Source organism: Marmota flaviventris, chromosome 2, assembly GCF_047511675.1.
Source record: "Marmota flaviventris isolate mMarFla1 chromosome 2, mMarFla1.hap1, whole genome shotgun sequence".
In the NCBI taxonomy this organism is placed as follows: domain Eukaryota; kingdom Metazoa; phylum Chordata; class Mammalia; order Rodentia; family Sciuridae; genus Marmota; species Marmota flaviventris.
The window spans coordinates 37,537,210-37,561,348 of NC_092499.1; the positions used below are offsets into that span (position 1 = coordinate 37,537,210).

The window sequence follows — 24,139 nt, forward strand, 5'->3', positions numbered from 1 at the left end:
TGGCATCTCTGCAGAAAGAGAGGAAGGAAAAGCAACAAGGTGATGGGACTGAAAATCTGGAAAAACTTCTTGAGCCAGAACTGGATCCTCTGTTGCATGAGCCAGGCAATGCATGGTGGTTGATGAAGATGACATATTGGCTTAAAATTGCCCAGAGCACTGGTGGGGCTGGAAGTGTGGCCAAGAAGCATACTACTTTCAGTGTTGTGCCAGGGCCACTACACAATTTGAGGGGGCATCATCACAGTCTACAATGTTAGTGCCAGGAAGCAGAAGCTCTGAAGTTCTGTGCCCAGTGAGAAACAGGAAGGAGGACCTGATCCCCTGGGGGAGTCGCATTCACCCATTCCACAACAGTGAGTGCCTGCCCCTTCCTTGGACCTGCACTAGGCATAGCGGCTATGGCAGTGAGCCAAACACTGACTCAGTACTTGATCTCACAGAGCTTCTGACCTAAAGCAGTGCTTTCCAATATAAATTTCTTAATGACAGAAATAATCAGATAAGCAAATGTGATCTCAGAGAGGTATGTGGTGCTGGGTGAGCATCTAATGAGGAGTACATAGACTTCCTAGAGGAAATAAATCCAGGGCTGGGTTGCAGGTGAGGAGGAGCAGCCCTGGTTTGGGGCTCTGTTGCACACCTCTTTTGTGCCTCTCAGCACCAGTCCTGTGGTACCTGCCTTCTAGCTCATCATGGGGTGCAGCATCCACTTTCACCCTGCTATGAACCACCCAGGTTGCATTTGACTGCATTTCCCTTCACTAGAAAGGTGCCAGCACCATGATTGCTGCTTCATTTAAACATTTATGTAATTCAGCTAGTTCATTATCAAAATGACAATGGCTAGGCGCCAGCACAGCTCCAAATATAGCAGAGACCAACATAGATAGATAAGGTCCCTGCTCTTAGAAAGCTTACATTCTAGTTGGAGAGACAAACCCTGTAGAAGTCAATATACCTGCCTGATGGTTTCATAAGCATTCTGGGGAAAATTGAGCTATGTATTGAGACAGAGCTGGTGGCAGTGGTGGAAGCTAAAAAAGAATGAATGAATGATGAGCTGCAGAGGCCAGAGTAAGACAGGCTGCACCCCACTGGGCTGGGGTAAGGGATTAGGGGTGGGGGGTGGATCTCAGATCCCAAGGCAAGGAGTGTGGGTTAGGTGAATCAGGCAGGGTTGGGCATACTCTGGTCCTCACAGCCAGGCCTTTGGGCACAGGAGGGAGTAGATAGGGAGTGGTGCAGATGCTCAGAATTCAGTGTAAAGGAGACTGCCTGGAATTGCTGACGGGAGCAACGCTGTGCACCCAATCATGACTCAGGTTTGACCTCTGCTTCTGGCAAATGACACGGGTGGAGGAGGATAAGAAGGATCTGCAGTTGTCCAAAGAGCCACCATGGCTCTCGTAGCTGACAGCCTTGTAAGGAGGTCCTCTCCAAACTCCAAACCTCTCAGTAAGGGGCATTAGGCTGAGGTTCAGCATGTGAGGTCCAGGCTAAGGACTAATGGATAGTAGAAGTTACTGAGTCTTCAGGGGATTAGTACTCAGGTGCAGATGTTGCCACAGGCTGCCCAACCCACCAGCCCTCAGGGAGGGAAAGCGGAGCCCTCACCAATGGGTCCCAGTGGGAGCTCAGCCATAGTCTGGTGGCTTGGCACTGTTCAGTTCTGTGCTGCAGGGGTCAAAGTTTCTGTGTGAGGAAGGTGGCCACAGCATAGTGGGGGATAAAGGGTCTAAGACCCAGCCCTGTCCTGGGGTTGGGGTACTTATTCTTATTTAGGGAATGGAGGACATTTAGCTCTAATACTAGTCAAGGCCCAAGTGAACATCATAGAAAGAGGTTCCCCAGAAAAGTAAAAGCAAGGGTACAAGAAACCAGGAGAAGCTTCTAGAAGCTTGAGATGGGCCTGTGGGATGAATCTGGCAGGCAGAAAAGGGGAGGGGCCTGAGAAGGAGGAATGAGTGGTATTACAGAGATCAAAATAACTCAAGCAAAGGTACAGAGAAAAGGAAGTGTGGTTGAATTCAGGCAAGGGCAGGACTGAATTTGGCTGGGAAGTCCTCAGGCTGAGTAAACTTTGAATACTTTCACCATCTGCCCTTCCCCAACACTCCCTCTGCACAAAATAAAAGGTCCTCCAAAGCCATAGCCAAGCAAAAATCGAAGCAGCAGAACCAGCTTGGTACAGGGGAAAGAACTTGGGCATATTTAGTCGAATCCAGACTCTTCTTTTGTAAGGACCTACAATCCTGGACAAGTTTCCCACCTTTTCTTAATTTACCCAAAGTTGGGACAAGTTACTCAACTTTTCTTTAAAAGATAAGCCTCAGTTTTCTTATCTATTTAAAAGTACTTACTTCATAGGGTAGATGGAAAAATTAAGATTTAGGTGAGTGTTTTGGTCATTGCAGGCGCTTAATAAACATATAAATTCTCTCAGCCTTTATAACACCAGGCACCTCTGCCATGTTAAAGCCACAGGGAGGGAAGGCGGAGCCCTCACCAGTGGGTCCCAGTGGGAGCTCAGCCACAGTCTGGTGGCTTGGCACTGTTCAGTTCTGTGCTGCAGGGGTCAAAGTTTCTGTGTGAGGAAGGTGGCCACAGCATAGTGGGGGATATGTTGTCAGTGCTCCCCCTTTTTTTAAAATATCTTTTTAGTTGTAGATGGACAAAATACCTTTATTTTATTTGTTTATTTTTATGTGGTGCTGAGGATTGAATCCAGTGCCTCACGCATGCTAGGCAAGCACTCTACCACTGAGCCATAACTCCAGATCAGTGCTCCCTCTTGAAGAAGTCCCTATAGGTGTGCTCAGGATGCTTAGGCCATGTCTGCTCTGGCTTTGTTTCTTCTGCAACTACCTCTTTGAGGAGGGGAGCCAAGACCTCACTTAATGGCACATGCATCTTGTATTGGTACTTGCTAACAGAAATTGCACAAAGCTGTCTCCACTTCTTCTTTCCCAGCATTCCTCACAGACTCCTCCATTTCCAAGGACCTAAGGAAGAATCTTCTCCTAGTGATTCCTCATTATCAAGTTAAGCACAGGCTACTTCCAGTTCCTCTTCACTCCTGGCCTTCAAGTACAGGCAGTCCTTCTATTCCTCCACCTCACTCCAAGCTGAGCCTGTCCCTGGGTCCTGGCTGGAACAACTCTTCACCCCTGATAAGTGGTCCCTTGCTGAGTGGCCTGGGTGCTTCGGAGGAGAGGGCAGTGGAGAGTACATCACACTGAGAACTGCAGACCTCTTGATACAAAACAGCTCTGGCCAAACCCTGAACTAAGAGACTTGACCAGACTCTAGCATGGGTTTTAGCAGCATAAGGCCATGTCCCTAGGATGTCACTAGCCCCCTACCCCACCAAAGTGCCTGCTTGAGAAAACTCAGTGCTGCCAGGAAAATTTACTATATGTTCTAGTCTGTACCTTATGCTAGACCCCTGACCTTCCTGTTCTTAGATCATCTATTAAAATGGGCTTAGGTTTCTTTTTTTCTCTTTCTTTCCCTAACAGCAATAGGGATTATTTATTTATTCATTCATTTTGGGGGAGTACCAGGGTACCAGGGATTGAACTCAGGGTCACTCAAGCACTGAGCCATATCCCCAGCTCTATTTTGTATTTTGTTTAGAGACAGAGTCTCACTGGGTTGCTTAGTGCCTCACTTTTGCTGAAACTGGCTTTGAACTTGCTATCCTCCTGTCTCAGCCTCCCAAGCCACTGGGATTACAAGCATGTACCACCACAGCAATAGGAATTAAACTCAGGGGTGCTATATCACTGGGCTATATCCTCAGCCCTTTTTACTTTGAGACAGTCTCACTAAATTGCTGAGGCTGGCCTCCAACTGTGATCTTTCTGCCTCAACCTCCTGATTGACTGGGATTTCAGGCATGCACCATGGAGCTAGATATATAGTTGCAAATATGTATCTCTTACAAGCAGAAGCATCTCTCAAGGACCTAAGAGCCCTTTCTTTGAAATGTTATCATCAAAAAGGAAATGGCCTGTTTCTCCATTTCTTCAAGGTGAGAATCCTAATTTAGATAACTGATAACAAACACAACTAGCCTAACCATACTGACTGACTGTATTGCGCCTCTGCTCACTCCCCACTCCCCACTCCCCCATCCTTTTAAATCACCAAAGTCACCTCTGCACTAATCAGAATGGAGCTCAACTCTTTCTCCTACTATCACCAGATGCTGAATAAAATCTATTTTCACTCTTTAAAATTAACATTCAAATGTTTTTATCTTTGATACCTCCTGGTAGAAAAATCTAGACTGTCCCTCTCTTTAACCTCTGCCTAGTCCTGGGGTGAATCTTCCTCTTCAGCTCAATGTAGGGATGATCTGTGGGTGAGAACACCCACAGGTGTGTATTTGTTGGGGATCTGACAAACCAATGTCAGGCAGGGAATCAGGACAGACTGAGATGGATGAGGACACTCTTGGCCACCTGGAGACAGGAGCTGAGGCAGAGGTAGGTTTGACAGAGAAAGGCAAGGATAAAGGCTACGCTTGGTGGCCCACTCCTGTAATCCCAGAAGCTTGGGAGGCTGAGGCAGGAGGATCACAAATTCAAAGTCAGCCTCAGCAACTTAGAGAGGCCCTAAGCAACTCAGTGAGTTCCTGTATCTAAATAAAATACAAAAAAAGGTCTGGGGATGTGACTCAGTGGTTAAGTGTCCCTGGGTTAAAAAAAAAAAAAAAGGCAGAGATAAGAATGCTGTAACTCCCTGTAGACGGTGAAACTTGATAGGAAAGGGTTGTGTGCAGCCTAGGGTAGATCCTGGGGGTTGTGACCCCTCCTGCTTCTCTGAGTCCCTACCCTGAAGTGTTTGTCTCCTGATGGTAGCAGAAAGGTCTTGGAGAACTAACCTTTGTTTTACAGTCTTGCTTATATGTGTCCACTCTTTCCTGCCCAGAGCTGGGCACTGAAGAGTAGCAACAAATACCAGTTGACTAAGAGATGGAAGTTTAGAGAAAAGATTCCAGTGGAGGAGTCAGTTGGGAATGTTAGTAGTAGTTAGCAATAAGCAGTGTAATCATGGCAAGGTCACAAGTGTTCTTATATTAGGGTCTTCTTTAAACTACTTTCAAAGTAGATGAGAAAGCAAAGGGTGGTAGTTAATTTGTAGAAAATAAGCAGAAGCAAAGGAGCTAATGAGAAAATATATGTCAAAAGAAAAGGATTCATGGGACTATCTCTTGACAGGCTGCAATGATGCTGATGTGAAGCTAGGAGTTATGGTTATCAGTATCTCCATTGGTCTCAGTAAGAAGAGTCCTTTAGTAGCGCAGCTGCACTAAAGTAACTTTTGACTAGCTACTGATCCCAGTGCCCATATTAACATGGGACTGACTGGTAGATGAAGCCCCCTAAATAGGACAGCCACTATGACAGTTCCAGAGAGGACCAACTAAGGTCAAAAACTCCACCGCCCAATGTGAAGGAGGAGTTGAACACCTAAGTGGCAAAGAGTACAGAAAGTGGTCCCCAATTCTCCTGGTAAACATGAAAAAAAAAAAAAAAAACCCAAAAACTAGTAAATTTGGAGACAGCTTATCTCCTTTGTCGTTCTCTGCTTAGAGATGGCCCACTCTTGAGAGTGCTCTGCTTAAGCCTCACTTTGCTTTCACCTTACTTTCTCTTTACTTTTGCTTATAATAAAGTTCTTTTGCCTGGCTTTTGGTGTCAGACTTTCAATTCTTTTTTTTTTCAGAACACAAGAACCGAGGTTTGGAGTTTCAGCTTCCTGCTTTCCTGTGACAAGAACAGGTGATGGGACTGAGTCTCAGGAGGTACAGTGGAACAATGGGAAACCTGAGGACACAGGCAGAAAATCCCAGGGAGGAGTTTTGTGGAGGAGATGAACCATCCTAGGGAAGAGGACCAGGGACCAGAGGTGATGGGGGAGGTGCCATGGCAAAGTGACTTCTGAGGTCATGGTGGGGGTTCTCCCCAGGGATGGAAGGCTAAACAGCTAAAGGGACCAGATGTCTCATCTGACTCTCAAAGATAGCTTGGAGGCCTTTGGGGGGTGAGGATGAGGAAGAGGAAAAAGGACAGCTCCAAACTCTGCCACCTTGGCTTGATTTACTCATTGAACTCAGCTCCTGTGGGGCCCTTATGCATGTCCTTCATCATGCCTGAACCCCCTCCCCAGCATGACTCACTTTACCTCATTCACTTTACTACTATCCTTGTTTGCCAGGCCAGGGAACTTCCCTCCCATCACGGGTCAAAGGGGCCTTAAGCAGTTAATGGAAACTCCTCATCGACTTGTTCCCAAAACTGGAATCTTAGATACCTCAGTCCAGCTCTGCCTCCATCACCTTCCTATTTAGTGTAGGGAAATTGGTCAGAGCTCATATCCATGGGGACACCGTGGGCATAGGCTCCAGTCTGTCTCATTTCAACACCCCTAACACATGGGTAGCTGCTCTAGAAAAAGAATTTCACTTCAGGTGAGACCTGGCCTGCTTTAGTGGGGGAGATCAGGGCTGGGCTGAGCCTCAGACTGGCCTCTTCCAGGCTTTCACAGCACCTCTCCACAGCCTGTAGTCTTTCCTCCTTAAGCCATCACACTCTCTCACTCTCTCTGTCTCTCTCTCACACACACACACACACTCTTTCTCTCACCCTCCCTGCTGGTGGAGCAGGGAAGTTATAGGTATGGGAACAGTTGCATAGGACTGGAAAGGATGCTGTCTTTGGGCCTAGGGTAGCTGCCTACCTTAGAAAGGTGGGACACAAGGTCAGAACAGGTCTCAGAGACAAGAAAACAGAACCCCTTAGCTGGAGAAAGAGAGGCCAATTCTCTTCTCTGGATGTTTATATATTTGCTTGTATAGGCATGGGCTCTTTGTGGCTACCTGAGAATGTGGTAGTACTGTCTGCCTCAGATTGAGGACTGAGCACTAGTGGGCAGGGGATGTGAGACTTTTCACTGTACAACCTTCTTTTGGATCTTGGGCCATGCAGATATGTTATCTCTGAAAAATGTAAATTAAAAATGCAAAACAAAATCTTTTCTTCATTCCTCAATGGGCTCCTTTGGGGGGTTAATCATCTTCCAGGGACCTGTGAAGCACCTCGATTTGCTTGGGTAGGGTGGGCTGCATCTCAGCCAGTCCCTCAGCGTCCCACTAGGGCCAGCCATGGGCAAACCGCCTTCTCCTCCCTGTGCCTGGGGCTGGTCTCTTGGTCTCCCATGCCAGGAATAATACTGTTGAAGTCTTGTCCTGACTGAAGACCCTGGTCTGCAGGTGCTGCCTCCTACAATCTCTCCTCAGCCCACACCTTCACTGATCACATTCCTGGAAATGTGGACACTGTACCAGCCTCCTGCCATTGCTTCTCTCAGGCCTGCCTCTCCTCCCTCTGTTCCATCTACACACACCTCAGCCCCAGAAGGCTTCATCAAATGCAGTCTGATCATGCAGGTCTTCTGCTTAAATTCTCCTACAGCTGACAATGACAGGGTCTGTCCAGATGCCCCTGAAACCTTTTTTCATTTTTGTGTTTGGTGCCCCCCTCAGTGTGCCATTAGGGTTGATACATGTGGTTCTTGGAGAACTGCCCTTGGCCTCCTGTGGCCTTTTGTGCTGGATAGCAGTTTAACCGAGTAAGCAAGATGACCCTGAAGGGCTTATGCAATCAGTTCTGCAGGAACTGATTCAAGTGATACTACTCCAATGACAGTGCATCATTGCCATCAGCCATTCCTCTTTCCTTTCCTGGGGTTTTGCCAGTAAATTCTTCCTCATTCCAGGAAATCACAGACAGAAATCTGCCCTTGCTGAATGGAACCTCACCTAGAGATCCCAGCTAGAAGGCAGCAGATATCTATGGAGAGAGTGGAATGAGAGTAAAAGCAGTGGGAGATTGGGTGCTTCTTGTCAAGAAGGGACCCTGCTTCCCTCCCAGCTGGGGCACAGGAAACAGGCCTTGCAGGAAAGAGCAGAAATAGGTCTGGAGGAAACGGGTCTTATCCTAACCCTTTGAGAACTCACACATTTGTGCATCTTTGAGTCATTCTCCCAAGTCCTTGTCACTTTCTGAGCACAGAGTTAGTACTCACAGACACATGGGAGGAAAAATGGGATCTTTATTAGCTTCCAGAGCATTTTTCAATATTGATGCGAAAAGTAAACTGTAGGGACAAGGAAAACAAAGGCATAAAGAAGGACCTATCGGGGCACTCAGAATTGACCATGGATGCCAAGCAGAGGCCTTCTCTTCATATCAAGGGCACGATATGCAAGAAAGGCCAATTGTTCCACTATCCCAATCACCCAAGCCCCAAAGGGAAGAGAAGCAGAGCTGTGACGTCAGGACAGGAGAGTTAGAACTTGCTGGTGTAGAGGGTAATAATCCACTTGGGCATGCGGAGGAAGCTGGGCAAGTAGGAGGCCAGCCAGCCCAGTCTGGAGACATGTGAAAGAATAGAGTGCAAAGAAAAATAGTCTTGGATAGGGCGACCTGGGAACAAAAAAGGAGAATTTGATCCTTGTTTCCCACTTCTCAGGCACTCTGACCCTGGCTAAAGAGACTGAGAGAAAGGAGTGAGCAGGGAACAAAAGAAATGGCAGTCAAGTCTGGCTGCTGGGCCCAGCTCTTACCATCCACATCTTGAAGGCCATAGCGTCGAGCAAGGTCACATGATGGTAGCACCTTACCACTCAGACTCAGGATATTGGGGTCTGTGGACAAATGTACAGTTGGAGATAGCAGGCATAGGAGTGGTGCAGAGTGACAAGGTACCCACTAGGACAAGGCATTGCTGAGACAGGCTGGGAGGCCTGGAGAACTGTTTCTCTCTGTTCCTAGGAAGGCTCTTAGCCACACCTTCCAGGAGCCAGTTGCTGAGGCTTGCAAAGCTTGAACTAGGAATCCTGACCCTTGAGCTTCCAAAAGAGAAAAAAGATGGGCATATTCCTCAATAGCCTCCCAAACCAAAACTAGACACTGGCTGCCACTGCCTTGCAGATCCTCCACACCCTTTCTTGTTACCAGGTGTTTCCAGTGTCTTCACCTGTTGCCAGAGCCACCACACATTTGCCACTCATTTCTGTACTTTCTGCCGACGAGAAATTTGGTCCAAACTGAAAAATTGATTGAGAAGTAAAGGGTTAATTTCCAAGAGTACTGCCCAAATCTTTCCTCCTTGAGGGCTGGAGGTGTGGCTCAGAGGTAGAGTGCTTGCCAAATCTTTCCCCCTTTTAACTTCTGTTCTAGGAGAAAGAGGGACCAAAGATCTCATGCTGGACTTGCAGGATCCAGTGTAATAGAAGGGACCCAGAGCCATTTCTCTCCATGTTCTGGCAAGCCCTGCACCCAGCACTACGACATGCTGCCTTTCCTGAGTAGAAGGGTCTGAGGGTGTCTAGTTTTTTTAATTTTTTTTTTTTTTAGTGGTAGATGGAAATAATACCTTTATTTTGTTTATTTAGTTTTTTCTTTTTTTTTTTTATGTGGGGATCAAATCCAGTGCTTCACACATGCTAGGCAAGTACACTACCACTGAGCCACACCTAAGCCCTGAGGCTAGTTTAATGCAGGGGTCAAGTCCATGGGCTTTGGAGTTAGATAGTTTTTCCATTTATGACATGTATGATCTGGAACAAGTTTTTTCCTTCCTTCTCTTTCTTCCTTTTCTTTTTTGGTGCTGAATATTGAACCCAGGGCTTGCACATGCTAAGCACATGCTCTACCCACTGAGCTATATCCCCAGCCATGGAACAAGTTTCTTAACTCTTCTGGGTTTCAGTTTTTCAATATGTAATATGGAGATTGTATTTTCCTTACAAAATCAAAAGAAATAATATGTGTATGGTGCTTAGCCCTATGCCTGCCCCAGGTAATGGGAATATTTACTTGTCATTGTCTTGTCATTGAGGATGGAGAGGGTGATTCCCCTACATTCTCCATTTCCCTTCCCCTTCCTTTACCAACCTGCTTAAAGCGAGAATCTTCAGAGTGCCCCTTCTCTGCCATGTAATCCTTTAGTAGTTCTGTCTGTACCAACCCTGGCCACAGAGATACGTAACTGACTCCATGGTGCCTCAGCTCATGGGCACAGTCAGCAGCCAATCTGTCACACTTTGGAGGGATAGAAGGTAGAATGAGAGTCAAGGCACCTGATCATGTCACCTTCCTCCCCTGCCCTTCTTGTCTCCAATGGGGATGCCCCAGGTCCTTGCACTTTTCCAAGAGCCCACTTTCCCCCATGCAATATCTACTCTGGCAAACCTAGGGAGTCCAAAAGGAACCATTCATGGAACAAAGGGAAAGATGAAGAACAGTCAGAATTATCATTCTGACCACTGGGTATTGTACCTCCCAAGCTGTAAATATCATCACTGTCCTATCTCTCCCTAATCCCTGTGCCACTGTGTCCTTACCGCAGCTTTGCCCACACCATAGGGGACGTTGAACATATACTGCAGACCTCCAGGGGAGGAGATAACCACGATGAGCCCCCGGCCAGCTGGTACCATCAGCCGTGCCCCATATACTGAGCACAAGTAGTGGCCTCTAGCAGGGAAGAAGGAGGAATGAATGGTACAGATGCTGGCCTTGACACTACAGCCCTTGGCTGCCTCCTGTGCCCTCTAGTGGCTGCAGTCAGCCAGGGAGGCTGCATAGGGCTGGAGGCCACATTCTGGGAAGAGAAATGGCAATCTTTAGAAGACCAAAAAGCCATGTTACAATGGCAATTATAAATATAAAATAGTTCAGGGGAAAGAAACTTAAGAAATGTATAGGGTCTAAATGGAAAAATTCTAAAACTATAAAAGAACAAGTGCAGATAAAATGATCCAAAGAATTGACATATAAAGCATCTGTTCTATGTAAATTAATTCACAGATGTAGTCAATTTGAGTTATATCTCAATAAGACTTTTTGGAAGAACTGACAAAATAAAGATCAATGATAAAAATAAATGTGCAAGGACAGCCAGGAAAATTCTGAAAAATAATAATAGTATCTTGTAGGTAAAGGGGGTTTGCTACCTGCACTATCACCATATTAAAATGTACAATGACATAATAATCAAAAGAATGTAGTATTGGCATAAGGTGGACAAGTTATGCCAAAGGTATCTGTTAATGAAGTAAGTTAATGAAATAAAAACAGTCAATAAATAGATCCAGGTGTAAGTACATACATAGCATAAAGGGAACATTTCAAATCAATGGAGAAGAGATGGACAAGCGACCATTTACTTGGGTTGGAAAGAACTGATTCTCTACTATATTTCAAAATGGACTGCAAAAGGATCAAATATTTAAATATAAAAAATTGAATGCACAAAAGTACTAAAAGAAAACCTGATTGAAATTATAAACTTGAGGTAGGGAAGGCTTTCCTTAGCATCACACCAAGACAGAAATTATAAAACAAGATTGACAGATTTAGCTGGACACAGTGATGCAGGCCTTGTAACCTAGCTACTCAGGAGGCTGAGGCAGGAGGATCATACGTTTGAGGCCAACTTCCCTGTCTTGAAATAAAAAATTAAACAAAAAAAGGCCTAGGGGTGTAGCTCAGTGGTAGAGAATCCTTGGGTTCAATCCTTGGTACAAAACAAACGAACAAAAATCCCAAACAACCCAAAGATATGACTTCTTAATAGTTAGGACACTCATGGGGACATGCGCGCGCGTACACACACATACCACACACACACACACACACACACACACAATTTCTGTATATGTAGAGAGACTAGAGAAGGATATGCATACAAAAAATGAGTGACAAATTGGGGAAAATATTAGTACAATATATGCCAAAGGTATCTGTTAGAGATCTCTTATAAATCATTGTGAAAAAGAATAACTTCATAACACAAATGACAATCACAAAAGTATAAAAAGCCAATAAACAATGGGATAAAAGGTCAACCTCAAAAATAAAGTAATATCAATTAAAATCACCTTTATGGTCAGGCACACTGTCACAAGCCTGTAATCTCACTTACTTGGAATGGTAAGGCAGGAAGATCACAAGTTTGAGGCTAGCCTAGGCAACTTAGGGAGACCCTGTCTCAAAACAAAAAAGGGCTGGAAATGTAGTACAGTGGTAGTGTGCTTGCCTAGCATGTACAAGGCCCTTAATCCAAGTATTGTGCAAAAATTAAAACAAAGCAAAGCTCTTATACAACTTTGGCTTATCAGAGTAGCAAAGCTGGCCTGAGTAGCTTGATATTGTCTAGCATAGCTGAGAATGTGACGGAACAAATTATTCCACTTCATTGTTTTGAGATTAAAGATTGGTTGGAATGCCGGTGCAGTAGCTCATACCTGTAATCCCAGCAACTCAGGAGACTGAGGCAGGAGGATTGTAAGTTCAAGGCCAGCCTCAGCAACTTAGTGAGGCCTTAAGTAACTTAGAGAGACCCTGTCTCAAAATTAAAAAATTAAAAAGAGCTGGGGATGTTGCTCACTGGTAAAGTGCCCCAGGATTCAATCCCTAGTTAAAAAATTGGTGGGATCTTTTTGGAAGACAGTTTTATAATATTTATTAAATCTTTAAGAAGTACATATTTGTCATGGTTTGGATTTGTCACGTCCCCCAAAGGTTCACATGCTGAAGGCTTAGTTCACAGAAGGTGGCATAGTGGTGGAAACTTTGGGAGGTGGGGCCTAGTTGGAAGAAGTGGGTCACTAGGGGCATGTCCTTGAAGGGTCTCTTTCCCCAGACCCTTTCCTTTCTCTCTCAGCTTCCTGGGTGCCATGAAGTGAGCAGCTTTATTTCACCTCATCCTTTCGCCATGATATGTTGTCTAATTACAGGCTCAGAAACAATGGAGCCAGCTGACTATGGACTGAAACCTCTGAAACTGAACCAAAATAAATTTTTCTTCCTCTAAGTTGATTTTCTCAGGCATTTTGTCACAGTGACAGAAATCTAACACAATTTCTTTGATTCAAGAATTCACTGCTGTGGGGCTGGGGTTGTAGGTCAGTGGTAGAGTGCCTCACATGTGAGGCACTGGATTTGATTCCCAGAACTACATAAGAATAAATAAATGAAATAAAGGTATTGTGTCCATATATAACTGAAAATATTTTTTTTTAATTTTTTAAAATATTTTATTTTTTAGTTGTAGAGGACGCAATATATTTATTTTATTTTTTAATGTGGTGCTGAGGATCGAACCCAGGGCCTCGCATGTGCTAGGCGAGCGTTCTACCACTGAGCCACAACCCCAGCCCTGAAAATATTTTTTTTAAAAAGAATTCTACTGCTGCAACAAATAAAGGATTAGATAAAATTTATCTAATTGCAAGTCTTTCCAATGGGATATTGAAAAATTTGAGGCTAGCTTTGGGAAAAAAAAATAGAAAGTTCAGTGGGAGAGTGCTTTGCTAACATGTGTGAAGCCCAGTGTTCAATTAGAAAAAGGAGAGAGAGAGAGAGAGAGAGAGAGAGAGAGAGAGAGAGAGACACTTGTATAAAAAAATCTATATACCAGGCTATTAATGGTAGTTGTTTCAGGCAAAGGAGGAAGGATAGCAGTTAAGGAAATAAAACTGTACTGATTTTCAGCCTGGAGTAGTGGTGAACACCTATAATTTCAGTGACTCAGAAGGCTGAGGGAGAAGGATCATTGACTAATTTTAAGTTCTTTGGGTTTTGCTTTCTTGCTTCTGTACTGACATCCCTCACTGTTCTCACAATCTTTCTTCCACTGTGGAAATCACAATTGCATTCTAATTTTGCTTCCTGGGATTGCCACTAGAGTACCAAAATTGAAGCAGTGTGTGTTCTTATAGGCTTTAGTCATAGATTTCCAGATAATCTCTTGGTTACTCTCACAGGTACCAAGTGTTATTCTTACAATCTATAAAGTATAGTTTAATTATCTGAGAGGGTAAAACTGTTTCAACAGTAACTAACATAGATATAACTGCCTATTATGTTGGACAAATTCTAAATGCTGTACTTCATTTCACTTATGTGCCAGATATGTGTGTGATCCCATAACACCCTTGCCATCCCAACTCTGATTTGGGAATGTACTTGCCTATGGATCTAGAGTGAAGATGTGGAAGCTAAGGATAGCTGGAGCCCCCTCTTTCTTATTAACATTTTCTTGATCAATTCCTCTCTCTAACCATTTTTGAAAATATAGACTACAGGCTGTGAGCATTACTGAGAGGAGGAGGCTCCCTTCTGGGTCTTACATTTGGATAGGCAGAGAGTGAGGCAGGGGTGAGGCCAAGGGCTTATTCAGATGAAAATGATGGATAGAAACAAGGTGAAAGTTACATTCTCAGATACACACTCATGTGTATAGAATTTCTCCAGAGATAAGAAGGGCAACTGGAATACAGGGAGGAAAAAAAGAAACTGGGGAAGGCCAGAGGGAAAAGAAAAGGGCATATGGGGAAAAGCTTGGGCCCTTAGGTAAAATGAGTGAGGGGAGCCCAGCCACTGCAATGGGGCATGGGTAGCACATACCTGAGTCCAACATTGTTCATATCATCCCAAATTGAGGCTGGGGCTTCCCAGAATGCTTTATTGGTAGTCAGGATCGTCTAGAAGGCATAGGAAAGGTGATTGGTTGTATGATCTGAACGCAAGAAGGTATAAAAGGCTGGGTAATAGAAGGGACAATGGGGATGAAGACTCAGTGGTCAGAGGGGGAGGTAAGGAGTGCAGATCTGGATCAAGTTCAAAGGGTACCTGGACTCCAGCATAGGCATTGTTGACCAGCACATCCAGACGCCCATGCTGCTCCCGATCTACTTGCTCAAACAGGCTTTGCACTTCACTCTCTTGGCTTGAATCACATACCACAGGTACACACCGGCCCCCAAGGGATTGTGCCTAGAGAGGAACAGGGGATATGAGCTCATAGTTGCACAGTAATACAAGATATAACACAATTTCCCCAACTAAAATGGGTGGGGGGCAGGCTGGGGATATAGCTCAGTTGGTAGAGTGCTTGTCTCACATGCAGAAGGCCCTGGGTTCAATCCCCAGCAAAAAGAAAGGAAGGAAGAAAGGAAGAAAGAAAGAAAGAAAAAGAAAAGAAAGAGGGTGGGGAAAGTGAAAAGATCAGTTCAGGCAACATGGTAGGCAATACTGCCCTCTGGTGTCTTTTTTTTTTTTTGAGAGAGAGAGAATTTTTTAATATTTTTTTAGTTTTTGATGGACACAACATCTTTATTTTATTTTTATGTGGTGCTGAGGATCGAACCCAGCGCCCCACGCATGCCAGGCGAGCGCTACCGCTGAGTCACATCCCCAGCCCCCTCTGGTGTCTTTTTGAAAAGCTTCAGGAACAGTGAGTCCTCTTTCAGTAGGGAAGATTGGGATCTCAGATTTTAAATTTACAAACGTTTACTACTATCATGCACAAGGTGTTATATTTTGCAAACCAAGGGTAAAAGACAACACATGGAGTCTACTTCCAGAAACAAGTAGCTATCCTTTCCTGTCCTTGGTCATTTCCAACTCTCATGCCCTTAGCTCCATCCTTCAATCCCAGCCCTCTTTCCCTCACTCCACCAGTGTTCTTGCTTGGTAATCAAAAAACTAAAGCTACCGGGAATTAACTATTTCAACTTCTTTCCTGCCTCACTCTTTACAAATGGGTCCCCTTTCTCCAGTTTCAGAGAAGAAGAAGAGTACCTTATTCAAGAACAACACTCTTTTCTACAGATCCATGCTCCAGCCCTACATTATTAGCCCATGGACTGAATTACTGTAGTGCTTCTAAATGCTCACTTGACATTCAATCTTTTTGCCTTAATTCTTTGGTGGGGTGTGCCTATAATCCCAGTGACTCGGGAGGTTGAGGCAGGAGTATTACAGGTTCAATGCCAGCCTCACCAACTTAATAAGACTGGCTCTAAATAAATAAATAAATAGGCTGAGGATGTAGCTCAGCGGTAAAGTGCCCCTGGATTCAATACCCAGTACTTAAAAAAAAAAAAAAAAAAAGTAACCCTTCACAATCAAGTCAGTATGAACTATCTAAAAAAGTATGAACTATCTGTTTGAAATCTTGTAGCTGGATCATCTCTTAGAGAATAAAGCCTAAGTTCTTCACCAGTTTTCTTTTCTCCAGTGCTAGGAAGCAAATTCAACATCTTGCTCTATCATTAGGCAACTGCTCTACCACTGGACACCTGCAGCCCTTTACCAGGGTATTCTAAGAGTCACTATTTCCCAGCTTTTCACCTACTACTCTTCCCTTGCATTACCTTGCAACATTCATATTCTTTCACCATTTCCCTTCTGTTCCCACATAGCTCCCTCTGTTATAATGCTTTTTCTAACCTTCTTTATCTAATTCTTACCTTTCAAGATCCAGAATTTTTGGGGGTGTATGGTGCTGGGGATCGAACCCAGGGCCTTGTACATGCTAGGCAACTGTTTTACCACTAAGCTACATTCCCAATCCCTTAAAAAAATTTTTTTTTGAGACAGGTCTTGCTAAAGTGCTCAGGTTGACCTAGAATTTTGGCTCCTCCTAACTCTGAAATAACTGGAATTACAGTCATGTGCCATCACACCCGGCTCAGAATGCTTTTCCTAACCACTCCTTTTATTATCTTCAAGCTCCCTTCACACCCTTACAGCATTCTGTGCATCTCTCTCTCTCTCTTAGTATTTACCATATTCCCTTTACATTGAAATGCCTGATTTCTGTGTCTGATTTCCTGTTGGACTCGAAATTATATTTTATTAATCTTAGTAACCCTAGTGACTTTCTCAGAGCCTAGCAAGTCATAGATACTCAAATATTTACTGAAATCCAGCAGAAATTTTAAGTGAAAATTTACAGTTCAGTAAAACCTGCCTTAGAGGAAAACACAGGTCCAAAGCCCTTTAGTTCCAATTCTCAAACCCCTCCAACTCTCAAACTCAAAAAGTTTTTCCATAAAACTTATTTGGTATCAAAATTCAGTCTTACCTGAAGTTATTTATGCGGTTTATCTATTCTACTCTAAGTAAATATTCGTGTTTTCTGAGGAATATTAGGGTGTCATACCCCCGAGCTCCACCTGCAGCCCTTTACCAGGGTCTTCTAAGATCAGACAAGGGATCGGGAGGTGTGGTTAATTGGAAGGACTCCCTCAAGTGGTCACTCACCTCCTGAGCAGTGGCCCGAAGGGTGTCCATATGGCGGCCAGTAATGTAAACTGTGGCACCTGCTCGGCAGAGCTGCAAGGCAATGCCACGGCCAATACCCCTGGAGGCACCAGTCACCACACACACTTGGCCCTTCATGGGAGTTACCATAACTCACAGGCAAAGAAGGATATCTGTGGAAGCAAAAAGTTACCTTGCGGGGAAATCTACAGACTGTGTGTGTGGGTGGCGGGCGGAGGGGGGGGGGCGAGTTCCTGCAAGGGATAGGAAGAAGAGTCAAGGTTGGAATCCTTTGATGCGAGAAAAGCTTCAGTTTCAGGACAAGTAGGTGCGGGCCCCAGGCCAGTCTGACTGTTCTTTTGCGGGGCTCAGGAAGTGAAGAAAGGGCTGGATGGCGTCCCCCTATGAATAGGGCTAACTAAGTGGGAGAATTTGCAGAGGCGATTCCTCGAGGTGTGTCTCGGGCAACCTACAGCTCTGGCCACCGGACTGGACGGCGCAGCCAGCAGTGAACGCAGAGGCCCCGAGATCCTGAGCCTTCAGCGGGAAGAGCTTGTGCGCTTTACCTGCAGCCGGTGTTGCCTCTGGGATTCTCGTTCAGTCTAATTCTCCAGACCTTTAATATATTTCAGCTCTAGAATGTTGATTCTGAACACAGGGCGGGACGAGGTTACTTCTTCAGGGTCAGAGTCCGGAAGCGGGGTGAAGTCCTGGTGCTGACTGGAGTTGGGCTGACAACGTGGAGCGGCGGTTCAAGGATCGCGCGGGTCAAGGATCGCGCGGGTCAGCAGCATTCCGGCCGATTCTAAAGTAGGACCGAGGGGGCGGGGTCCTGGGCGGGAGTTAAGACCCACCGGTGATGGGCGGGAGACTTGGGCACACCCACCGCGTCGCGGAGCTATGACGCAGCACGTTGCGCCAGGAGCGTGCTGGCGCTCCTCAGCTTGGTCAAGAGTGGGCCCGCACCTGGTGGCCTGAGATTCTTTCTGCAGCTAAGGAAGATTTCCCAGACCGAGAGGCCCCTAAACACATATGGGACTGGGTCCGCGCTCCCCCCACAAGGCGGGGCGCCAGTTCCCAATTGGCGGCAAACGGGGACGCGGAGCAAAAGGGTCGGGGCGGCCCCCACGAGGCCGCGAGCAGCATCCCCGGCCGCCTGCAGACAGGGGATCAGAACGGACTCAAGATGCTCACCCGCACCTGAGCCCCGAAACTTTGGGGTATTTCCGACAAGCGCTGTCAGCGCTGAAAGAGGCTCCAGAAGCCGGGGAAGAACGAGGTAGGGAACAACTAAAGGGTGGGACCAAGAGCGCAAGATCCAGGACAGGCATGGAAACTTCCTGGGGTCCCCGTGTGGGCACTTAGTTTTCTCTCTCATGCCTTCTTCCTCTGCCCTCATTCTCCGCCTCTTGGTTAAGTGATGGACCTTATGCTTTTCTCAGTGTTTAAAATATTTCTGTCCTCATTTTTTTTTTTTTTCCAGAGCTGATGGTGCACAATGTTTTGAAAGAGGTGGAGGCTCAGGCTCTAGCCTTGGCTACGAACAGGACTGGCAGTGAGATGCTGCAGGAACTTTTGGGGTTTAGTCCTTTGAAACCGTTGTGTAGAATATGGGCTGCCCTGCGCTCCAACTTGCGCTTTGTGGCCTGTCATCGGTGCGGGGTCCATGTACTGCAAAGTACTTTGCTGCAGCTGCCTCGATTGCTGAGGAATACTGCAGAGGAGGAGGAGGAGGAGGAGGAGGAGGAGAATGGGAAAGATGGTTCCTTGGAGACCCTGGAGGAGCTGGTCCTGGGACTAGCCTCTGAGGTTTGTGATGATTTTCTTTTCTACTGCGGAGACACACATGGAAGCTTCTTGGTCAGAACTCTGCTGCAGGTGTTAGGAGGGACTCTTCTGGAGTCTGAGAGAGCCAGGCCTGGTGGCTCCAAATCTTCTGGTAAGTATTAAAAAAAAGGGACAAGGATCTGGTGGGAAGGAGAGTTTAGAAGAAGAGAGTAAGCAGAAGAGTAAGTCTTTTTGGAGGAGACTTAATCCTACAGAATTAGCAGAGCAATTGGGGCAGAGCTTAGAAGGCCAAGGATTAGTGTGTATATTACTAGTCAAACTGTGGAACCAGTTTAGATGTCCATCAGTAGATGAATGAATAAAGAAAATAGGGTATATGTATGCAATGGAGTTTTATTCATCCATAAAGAAAAATGAAATTACATCTTTTGTAGGAAAACAGACTAGAGACCATAATGTTAAGTAAAATAAGTCAAACTGAGAAGGTCAAGGGTCATATGTTTTCACTCATATGTGGAAGCTAGAGAGGAAAAAGGAAAAGAAAGGTGGGGGCAGATCTTGTGAAAATCAAAGAGAAATAAGTAGAGGAAAGATACCAAGGGTCGGACAGGGGAAGTGCTGGGGAGTGATATTGGTCAAATTATATTGTTATATTGTGTACAAGTGTGAATATGTAACAACATTCAACTATAATGTACCAATTAAAAATGTGGAAATAGAGGCCTAGAGATAATCATGTGCAAATATGATTAGGGGACAGCTGTTGTCATGGGAGCAGGAGAGGGAGGTGATTTGTATGGAGCAAAGGATTTCAAACTTTGTTTTCTTTTTTTTTTTTTAATATTTATTTTTTAGTTGTAGTTGTTTTACTTATTTATTTTTATGTGGTGCTGAGGATCGAACCCAGGGGAAGCGAGCGCTCTACCTCTAAGCCACAACCCAGCCCCCAAACTTTGTTTTCTTTTTACCATAACCCACAAGAAGTTTTTTTGTAAGCATGACTTTAGCTTATGTGTGTGTACACATATAAGAATCAAGTAAAAGTATGGGAAACAATACCTTTGCTATATGCAACCTACTCTGATATTTTCTTTCCTTTTTAATTTTATTCTGCTCTCATTTCATTTAAAAAAATACTAGTTGAGATTAATTTGATTTCATTATACAGTTACAGGCTGAGACTTATATTTTTGAAAAAATCTGGGAAGTAAGGTTATTAAAGAGTTTAAATAAGGCCTGATTTTGGGATACCTTAAATACCTGTCTGGGGAGTTTGAACTACCTCCTATGGACTATAGGGGAGCGGATTGAAGTTTCTTAGAAAAATTAAAACAGAACTATCATCTCAGTTCAGTTATCCAGAAAAGATATTTAGTTGTATGACATCTCTTCTGTATTGTCAAACTGAATTCTTGTTCATGTATAGAATTTTTCTTCCTCCTGGACGTCAGTTTGTAATTTCACCATTGCATGTGTTTTTGATATTCATTCAGAAACCCAAAGGGTCATAGCTCGGGAATGTAAGCCAACTGATTTTGAGGTCCCTGAAGCCTTCTTGAATTGCCTTCAGAATCTGAGCTCCTGCTTTTTGAAGGACATTGCTGGTAAGGAGGAAAGTAGGAAGAGGGCCTAGGATCTAATTTTATGGAGGTGACTACCAGAAGCCCTTAGGTCAGGTCATTCTTCCTTTTTCCTTCTCTTTCCCTTTCCTTTCTCCTCCTTCCCTCTTCCTTTCTGTTTTTTTTGTTTTGTTTTTGTTTTTGTTTTCTTTTTTAAGTTCATCTCTTAAAACTTAAATCTGGTTTGATGTTGCAGAGTAACTCTATATGGATGTTTTGTGTCTATAGTCCCCTTACTTTGTTGTTTAAGGTTTGAGGTTGGACAAGTGGTTTGAATTTTGGATAAGCTGTTTAATCATTTCTGACCTCTCAACAGTGTTTATCACTGACAAGATCTCCAGCTTCTGCCTTCAAGTGGCCTTACAAGTCTTACACCGCAAACTGCCCCAGTTTTGTGCCTATTTGTGCAATGCTGTGATTGGCTACCTGAGTACTCGTAGTTCCTCAGCAGCTGGCAGGTATGATCAAAATTCATGGGACTATGTAAAATGAATGAGGTGATGTGCTACAACTGCATTTTGGATGAAGTGGAGTTAAGATGCCCAATTCCTGGGCTAGGGTTATAGCTTAGTGGTGGAGCACTTGCCTAGCATGTGTGAGGCATTGGGTTCAATTCTCAGCAGCATATATAAATAAATAAAGGTCCATTAACAACTATAAGAATATTTAAAAAAACAAAAGATTGCCTGATTCCCTTCTCCTTGTCCCTAGCCCCCTATTGCTATTTCTTCGGGATCAAACTAGCTCCAGACTCCTGGAACAGGTGCTGTTGGTGTTGGAGCCTCCGAGGCTCCAGAGCCTCTTTGAGGATCACTTCCAGGGACAGCTGCAGATCTTGGCTGCACATCCCATTGCTAACTTCCCTTTGCAGCGCTTTCTGGATTCAATCAGTACCCCTGAGCTGGTGAGTTTGAAAGTCTGCACTGGGTATCTTTCTGCTATTGTTGTTCATTGGGCCTAATTTTATTGTATGCCTGTCTCTATATATCTCTGACAATGTGTTGTCCATTGCCCTTATAAAGTTATTCCTTGGGGTTTTTCAGGATGGAGGTACCCTCCTCCCAGAGAGGATTTGTTTTAGCTTTTCAGGTGTAAGTACCATCAAGAAACTGGCTTAATTTAGGTTTGCAGCTTGAAGATCCATGGCTCCCTCAGACTCTGAGTACTTGACCACAAATCCCATAAGCACTGACTGGGGTCTTTGCCATAACTTCTCTTTTCTTTTGCTTCTTAGCAGCAGGATGGGCTTCTCTGTGGTCTCATGGTTTAGGAGGTGTTGAAAAGGGGCAGGCTTATTTCTAGTTTTCCCTTACCTCTAATTCTCCCCTATACATAGCGGCCATTTAAAGTTCCTTCCCTGTGTGAGGTGGTACCTCTAAGACTGCCCAAATACTCTGGGTTTTTCTCAACCAAACCAAAGTCTCAACATTGTTAGTGCTTTTTATGTTTTATTTAGCATTTTTAGTTGTTTTCAGCTGGAAAATTCCTCTGAATAATGTAGTCCACCATTAGCAGAATGCCAAAGATTGATCATCCCATGTTTCCCCTCAGCTGTCTCCTGTGTTTGAGGAACTGAGTCCTGCCTTGGAAGCTGTACTGGCCCAGGGCCACCCAGGGGTAGTCATTGCCCTGGTGGGGGCCTGCCGCAGAGTTGGAGCTTACCAAGCCCAGGTCTTGCAGCTATTGTTGGAGGTGAGTAGGTGTTATTTGCAAACCATTATTGCCCTTGGTCTAAATTACACCAGTTAGGACTTAAGGCATTGTACCTCTGGACCAAGAGGTCTGATGCTAAGCCCTGGAGTGAAAATTCTCTCCCAGAACTGAAAGAGAAGTTTATTTAAGGGACAAGTGTTTATTCAACCCTTGTGTTAATGTGTGGAGGAAGGCTGGGGATACATTAAGGTAGATGGGATCCTACCCTCACGGAGCTTACTTTCTTATAGAGTTAGGCCTTCTCACCTTTTCTGAATGTCTTTTCTGTCTAGAAAGTCAAGATTAAGGATGGGGTAGTTCTCAGAGTTGTCATGTATTGTCTTCCCCTCTAGGCATTCCACTGTGCAGAGCCCTCATCCCGGCAAGTGGCCTGTGTGCCTCTCTTTGCCACTTTGACGGCTTATGAGGTGTACTATGAACTAACGGAAGAGGAGGGGGCAGTGCCTGCAGAGCACCAGGTGAGGTAGGGGAAAGGCCAAGTTACTGACTAATTGGGGACCAGCTCTCCAGGACTTAAGAAGCCCCTTGGGTGAGGATAGTGAGCCTTCTGACTTCATCCAAGTGAAGGTGGCAGCACCTGGGGATGAGCCCATCCACCTCGTTTTGTGCTGCCTCCTAATTTCCTATCTCTGTGCTCCCAGGTAGAAATAGCCACAGCCAGGACCCTGGGAGAAGTGACAGTGCTTGGGTCTCTACTGCTTCAGCATCTGCTGCACTTCTCTGCTCCTGGTCTTATACTACGAAGTCTGGGTTCCTTGACAGGACCACAACTTTTGGCTCTGGCCCAAAGCCCTGCTGGCTCTCACATACTTGATGCCATTCTGTCCAGCCCCTCTGTGACACACAAACAGCGCCGCCGTGTGCTGCAGGCCCTCAAGGTGAGATTTCTGGCTTTTGCTTGATTTCCCCCCATCATCCATTTAGAGAAAGTGTGTTTTCCCCAGGACTCTACCTTCAGAGTCAAAGATAGGAGACTAGAACTAAATTGTTTTGACTTTTGACTCAGCCTCTCAACTCTTCTGAAACTTTATCTCCAGCCCCTGCTGACACACAGAAGACATTTTGTGCACTTCTCTAGTAGAACTTGTCTTGCTTGCCTCAATGTAGGGACAATACGTGTCTCTGGCCTGTAGTCGCCATGGCAGCCGTGTCCTAGATGCCATCTGGAATGGAGCAGCTTTGAGGACCCGAAAGGAAATTGCTGCTGAACTGGGTGAGTTACCAATGCTTGTCTTCAGTGTTTCCTAACTTTCCCTTCTGTTATGGCAGAATGCTGGGTGACTGGGAGTGGGCTTAAATTCAGCAGAAAATTGAGTTCCAAAGGGTGATCTTGGTCATAGATTCTTAGCAGTCTGCTCTCAGTTTCTCCTCTGCTGACTGACTGTGCAGTCCTCTGCTTCCACCCGTCCTTCTGGCTTCTGTTCTTTGCAGAGTGAGGCATTCACTCTGTCTCAGTGACAGGCCCATTATTGGGGAAAAAATGGAGGGGCTTTTACCCGAAGAAGAACCTGTCTTTGAGCATGAATGGTACTAAACATGAGTGGTTCCCTTTGCAGGTGAGCAGAACCAGGAGCTGATAAGAGACCCTTTTGGCCACCATGTGGCTCGGAATGTGGCCCTGACTACCTTCCTGAAGCGGCGAGAAGCTTGGGAACAGCAGCAGAGTGCAATGGCCAAGCGAAGGCGGGCATTGAACTCAGTACTTGAAGACTGAGGCCTTGGAGTCTGGAACTGGGTGTTAATGGGGAGGGTGAAAGGAGTACCTACTGTCTCCCTTTCCTGGTTTAAATTGGAGTCAAAAGTCTTCTTGGTAAACATTTTTATATTTTTACTGGAAATATTTTTGTTATTTTTTTTAAAGGAAAGTTAGAGATTTCAAGTAAAATA

At 45.1% G+C, this 24,139-nt stretch overlaps 2 protein-coding genes and 1 long non-coding RNA gene across 3 annotated transcripts in view; 2 read left to right on the plus strand and 1 right to left on the minus strand.

Annotated features, from left to right (window-relative positions):
- LOC114078965 (uncharacterized) overlaps nt 1–7,154 on the plus strand; it is a 53,606-nt gene extending 46,452 nt beyond the window's left edge. Inside the window, exon 4 of the long non-coding RNA XR_003580421.2 lies at nt 5,737–7,154. This is a non-coding gene — a long non-coding RNA (uncharacterized lncRNA). The remainder of the gene's footprint in view (nt 1–5,736) is intronic.
- A 950-nt stretch (nt 7,155–8,104) lies between these two features.
- On the minus strand, nt 8,105–17,985 carry Dhrs1 (dehydrogenase/reductase 1). Its single transcript, XM_027920003.2, has 9 exons — nt 17,699–17,985; nt 17,133–17,305; nt 14,715–14,858; nt 14,490–14,566; nt 10,421–10,553; nt 9,972–10,118; nt 9,052–9,121; nt 8,639–8,719; nt 8,105–8,498 (listed from the first exon to the last, which is right to left on the minus strand). Exons 2-9 carry the CDS (start codon nt 17,280–17,282, stop codon nt 8,362–8,364), a joined length of 939 nt encoding a protein of 312 aa, XP_027775804.2. The 5' UTR covers nt 17,283–17,305; nt 17,699–17,985; the 3' UTR covers nt 8,105–8,361.
- Nucleotides 17,986–18,068: 83 nt separating this feature from the next.
- Nucleotides 18,069–24,090, plus strand: Nop9 (NOP9 nucleolar protein). The gene is made up of 10 exons (XM_027920001.2): nt 18,069–18,411; nt 18,616–19,071; nt 20,414–20,524; nt 20,856–20,997; nt 21,251–21,443; nt 22,091–22,231; nt 22,585–22,710; nt 22,894–23,130; nt 23,360–23,465; nt 23,809–24,090. The coding sequence occupies exons 1-10, from the start codon at nt 18,165–18,167 to the stop codon at nt 23,964–23,966; spliced, it is 1,917 nt and encodes a 638-aa protein (XP_027775802.2). The 5' UTR covers nt 18,069–18,164; the 3' UTR covers nt 23,967–24,090.
- Nucleotides 24,091–24,139: the final 49 nt, after the last annotated feature.